The sequence below is a fragment of the Lycium ferocissimum genome, chromosome 1, assembly GCF_029784015.1.
Source record: "Lycium ferocissimum isolate CSIRO_LF1 chromosome 1, AGI_CSIRO_Lferr_CH_V1, whole genome shotgun sequence".
NCBI lineage: Eukaryota > Viridiplantae > Streptophyta > Magnoliopsida > Solanales > Solanaceae > Lycium > Lycium ferocissimum.
In genome coordinates, this window is record NC_081342.1 from 16,654,082 (window position 1) to 16,659,096 (window position 5,015).

Sequence of the window (5,015 nt, forward strand, 5' to 3'; positions counted from 1 at the left end):
AGTTTCTATAAACTTATACCGAGCGAATTACATAACTTATGCCGAATAACTTACTTTCTATCGAACTATGCCAGACAAGACATAGTTTCTATAAAACTTTGTCCTGTGAATATTTTTTCCCGACTCTGCTGGGGATCGAAACCAGAATCTCTGATTTCGTAAACTAGCGCATAAGGGTACTTTGACTCATAAATTTTCATTAAACGAGAAGCAGGGGCAAAAAATTAAAGACCAGTCTATATGAAGCATAATCCGTGCTAAAAAAAAAAAAAAAAAAAAAAAAAAAAAAAAAAAGAAGAAGAAGAAGAGAAAACTCAAAGCACAAAATAACTGGGCCACATGACAGGCCTAACTTTTTAATTATAATTGGGCCAAACGAGCATTTGAAGAAAAACCCTAGTCAATTTGCAGATTTAGCTGTATATATAAAACAGTAACGCCTCCAAACTCCATTTTTCTCTTTAGTTTCTGGGATACAAGACTAGGGATCCGCAATGTCGAAACGAGGTATCATTCATTCAACCTTATTCCTTTATTTTCGATTCAATGTGTTTTCCAGTTATTTTTTTAGCTGAATTTTACTTTTTCCTATGTTGGTATTGTTTGTTGTTAAGGTTAATGAAAGAATTTGAGTGAAGGGGTTAATGTATCAGTTTGGAAATAGCTAATATTTTATACTAATAGAAGATGTATTAGTATGGGATTTTATTGTGATGCATGTATGCCTTTATTTCTCGTAATCATCAGTTAATAGTTGTTTTCAATTTCTTGTTGTTTGAGCTGCTACATTAGCTGTTATTACTCGTTTTTTCCATTTGGAATCAGAGGAACTTGAGTTTAGGGTGTGTTCGGTACGGAGGAAAATGTTTTCAATGGAAAATGTATTCTTGGAAAATAGGTGAGTTTCTTACTTATTTTCTCATGTTTGGTTGGTTAATGGAAAACATTTTTTGGGAAAATTTGTGATGGGGGGTGGGGAGGTGGAGGATTGGGTGGTGGTGTGGGGTAGGGGTGGGTAAAGAGGAGGCGCATTTGAGGGTGATGGTTGGGTGGGGGTAGGGGTGGGTGAAGATGAGGTGCATTAAAGGGTGATGGTTGGGTGGGCGTGGGGTAGGGGTGGGTGAAGAGAAGGTGCGTTTGAGGGTGATGGTTGGGTGGGGGTGGGGGTAGGGGTGGGTGAAGATGAGGTGCATTAAAGGGTGATGGTTGGGTGGGGGTTTGGGTGGGGTTGGAGCTGAGTTCGAGGGTGGGGAGGAGACAATTAATTTGGAATGCCACTTTCAGACATGTTTTCCTTACTTTCGTTAGGGAATTCATTTTCCTTATTTTTAGGAACTTGATTTCCAAAAATTTTGACCAAACAAACGTGAGAAAATTGTAAAACATTGTCCGGAAAATGTTTTTCTCCATACTGAACACACCCGTATTGGAAAACAGGCTGGAGTATGCTGTATCGTATACTAGATCCTATAGTTTGATGTTGATGTGTTAGATATCTAAATGTTGCTTTGGAATGAATCTTCAATTTCTAAAAATCTATGTAATCTTTTAAGGACGTGGAGGTTCCGCGGGGAACAAGTTCAGAATGTCACTGGGTCTACCGGTGGCAGCGACGGTGAACTGCGCCGATAACACTGGTGCTAAGAACTTGTACATCATTTCCGTGAAAGGGATCAAGGGAAGGCTTAACAGGTTGCCTTCAGCTTGTGTTGGAGATATGGTGATGGCTACTGTTAAGAAAGGTAAGCCAGAACTAAGGAAGAAGGTTATGCCAGCTGTCATTGTTCGTCAACGCAAGCCCTGGCGCCGAAAGGACGGTGTTTTCATGTACTTCGAAGGTATAATTTAATTATCCTTTTTCTTAGTAGGCGTTGTTACTGGTAATGAAGAATTTGAGTGGATAGATTAACATAATAATGAGGAAGCAGCTGGTATAGAAGATATATTTAGATATATGAGTAACTATATTGTGATGGATGTATGGCTTTATTTCTCTTAATCATCAATAAGTGGATATCAATTTTGTTGTTCAAGCTGCTACATTAGCTGTTACTACATATATCTCCATTTGGAATCAGATGAACTCGAATTTAGTGGAATGTAAATATAGACTGCCCTAAGGCACTAACTGATTCAGGATTGGGGTTTCTTTTCATGGATCTGCTGTCATGAGTTCGTTTCGGTCTTGTTCTTCTTGCACTGCTGATTGTTTTTGTTGATATAAGGCTGGTTGATTGATCCTATGTTTCTAATCAGTCCAATCCTGTCTCTTCTATGTGAGATGGCTTGACGCTTTATTTCTGTGCGAACCACTGTGTAGTGTATACATTGTCATATCATAACTGACTGGCCTACACGAAGTCAGTTTTTTCTGGTGTAAGTCTTGTTATAAAATCCTGTCTCTAATTCAGTTTATTTTGGTTCTGCAGATAATGCAGGTGTCATTGTGAATCCCAAAGGTGAAATGAAAGGTAATTCTCTCTACTTTGCTTAATGCAGAATTTTGTTCTATTTTGAAGTCATTATCCCCTTTCTTTGAAGATACAAGTTGCTTGGGTTAACTTCTTAATACAATTGCCTTCTTCTGTTGCTGGTCTTTTAGGACCTAAATTAATATGAACCTGTCATACCCTTTTCCTTACCATATTCTTTTGATGTCATATTTTGCAGGGTCTGCTATCACTGGCCCAATTGGGAAAGAATGTGCTGATCTCTGGCCTAGGATTGCATCTGCTGCCAATGCTATTGTGTAGAAGTAGAGCCCCCAAGTAGTTTACAGTCTTGTTTTTGTTGGTTTGTCATTTAGTTTTTTGGATATCCAAGGGTTTTGTCGTTGTAAGAGTTGTGCTGAGAATTTTGCAGTACTAAAAGGTTTTCATCCATCAATGTCATCAAATGTTTTCATTTCCATGGTTTGGTGCTTTTATCACATTTTATGCAGGAATCATAGTCTAATAAACGAAACGACCCCTAAGATGCTTGAATATGTATTTGCCTAATTATTAGATATTATCTCGAAATATGAGCAGTAGGTAATTAAAATTATTTGTTTTTCAGTATTTTGACTGGTATTTTGTCTTTATTTAAAATTAATAAGTATAAATTTAATAATAATAATAATTAAATATCATATAAACATAATTTTGAGAAAATCTCAAAACAAAACCCTTTTTATTACTGCAGCTGTCCTTTATAGAAGGAAAATAACTTTTAATTATTAGGAGTACCATTTTTTTTTTTGGTAACTGACAGATTACATTTAACCAAAAGTGATCAGTACAAACTAAGCAGGGCTGACCCACTCACAGCTTTCTCAAATAGCAACATGCTGCTACGTACAATAAAATAAAACCAGAAATAAGCAACATAGCATCAGTGAAAAACTTACTGACACACAACTCCTATAAAATAGCCAAGGTATTGAGTTCAAGCAAAGTAGTGCATTCTTCCACAGTTGAATAAAATGAAGTGCAACTCTCTGCAAATCTTGGCAGCATCAAAGTTTACATGTTTAAACCTCAAATTGTTCCTCTCCCTCTAGATGATGTAGACAGTCATAGCAAAGCAGTCTGCAGCAATAGAACTCTTACGATTCTTCCTTTTTGCCTTTTGGCAGGCCCAGGTCAATTCATTAGGCCAGGACCCGGCATTTCTAGCACATACTAGCCATGTTAGCGGTCTGTTCCAAACACTTCTAGTTACACAATAGCTAAAGAAAAGATGATCAAATGTTTCTCTGGTTGTGGCACAGAATGCACAATCTGTAGGCACTACAATACCAATTTTCAAGAGCCTATCAACTGGAGTTCGCCTATTTTGAACAGCTAACCAAAGGATGAACTTGAATCTAGGATGCAAAGTTGTATTTAAAACCACACTCTTCCAGGCTACTCTTGGGTATTGAGGCGGAAGGAGAAGTAAGCCTTATGGATGTTAAACTTACCCATATTATGCAATGTGGACAGTCTAGTAATCAGGTCACCTTGCAGTTGTCCATGTTGCAATAACAAGTCTCTTGTTTGCAATATTTTCCTCACAACCCAAGCAGCTGACTTGGGTATAGGAAATGATTCAAGGGGCCTGTTCTTTGTATAGTAGGTATCAAGTATTAACCCACCAGATCCACAAGCAGTCCTTTTTTTAGAGCAATGGCCCACAAATGTTTCAGAATAACAGCTTTGTTCCAAAGGATCATGTTAAGAATGTTTAGTCTCCCGTAGCTTGGGGTTGACATATCCTTGCCCAAGAAACTAGAGCTTTTTTTGAAATATCAGCAGCACCTGTCCATAAGAATGATCTACACAATGCATCTATCATTTTCATGATCTTCTTGGGTAGTACAAAGATTTGGGCCCAATAAATCTAGACACCAAACAACACAACTTTGATCAACTGGACTTTGCTTGCATAAGACATCAATCTAACAGACCAACAAGTTATCCTAGAAGTGATTTTCTCAACTAGAGGCAAGCATTGGCTCACATTCTATGCAATTGAACATGAATATAAGTCAAGCCAGTACCCTGTTGAGATCGGATGCAACTTCAGGGAAAACAACACAAAGAAAATAAAATACCCAATTAATTAAAAGGGCAAGAAGAACTATAGAAGTTATCATAAGCAGATGAACTACCAACTGCGGTGTAGGCCAGGTAATTTAAAAATGATACAGGCTCTATCCTATATAACTCCAGAGAAAGTTAATGAAAAAATAGTGAAACTTGATAAAAATGAAAAACAGAATAATGAAAATGTACGTTAGTAGTTTATGTAATTCGGAAAGTACCTGGGTACGAATATGACGAGATATATAACTCAGAATTATTGGGTTTTAAAGGTTTGAATGAGAAATAAGAAAAGGTACCTTTTGAAGTGCACCCAAAAGGCATCTTTTGGATTGCAACTCTCCATCTCACCATTTTATTGTCTATAAATTCAGAGGTCTTGCCTCAGATTTTATAAACAGAATCTGAAATTTCTCCCCTCTTTTCTGCATTATTTTTCCAAAACAAACA

General features: G+C 37.2%; 1 protein-coding gene across 1 annotated transcript; it reads left to right on the forward strand.

Moving 5' to 3' along the window:
• Positions 1-351: 351 nt before the first annotated feature.
• On the forward strand, positions 352-2,908 carry LOC132050436 (large ribosomal subunit protein uL14-like). The gene is made up of 4 exons (XM_059441681.1): positions 352-507; positions 1,554-1,838; positions 2,430-2,471; positions 2,671-2,908. Exons 1-4 carry the CDS (start codon positions 495-497, stop codon positions 2,751-2,753), a joined length of 423 nt encoding a protein of 140 aa, XP_059297664.1. The 5' UTR covers positions 352-494; the 3' UTR covers positions 2,754-2,908.
• Positions 2,909-5,015: the final 2,107 nt, after the last annotated feature.

Coding starts and splice junctions, on each gene's coding strand:
- LOC132050436 (XM_059441681.1), top strand. Junction 1,839..2,429: donor TGTTTTCATGTACTTCGAAG/GTATAATTTAAT, acceptor TTGGTTCTGCAG/ATAATGCAGGTGTCATTGTG. Junction 2,472..2,670: donor TCCCAAAGGTGAAATGAAAG/GTAATTCTCTCT, acceptor CATATTTTGCAG/GGTCTGCTATCACTGGCCCA.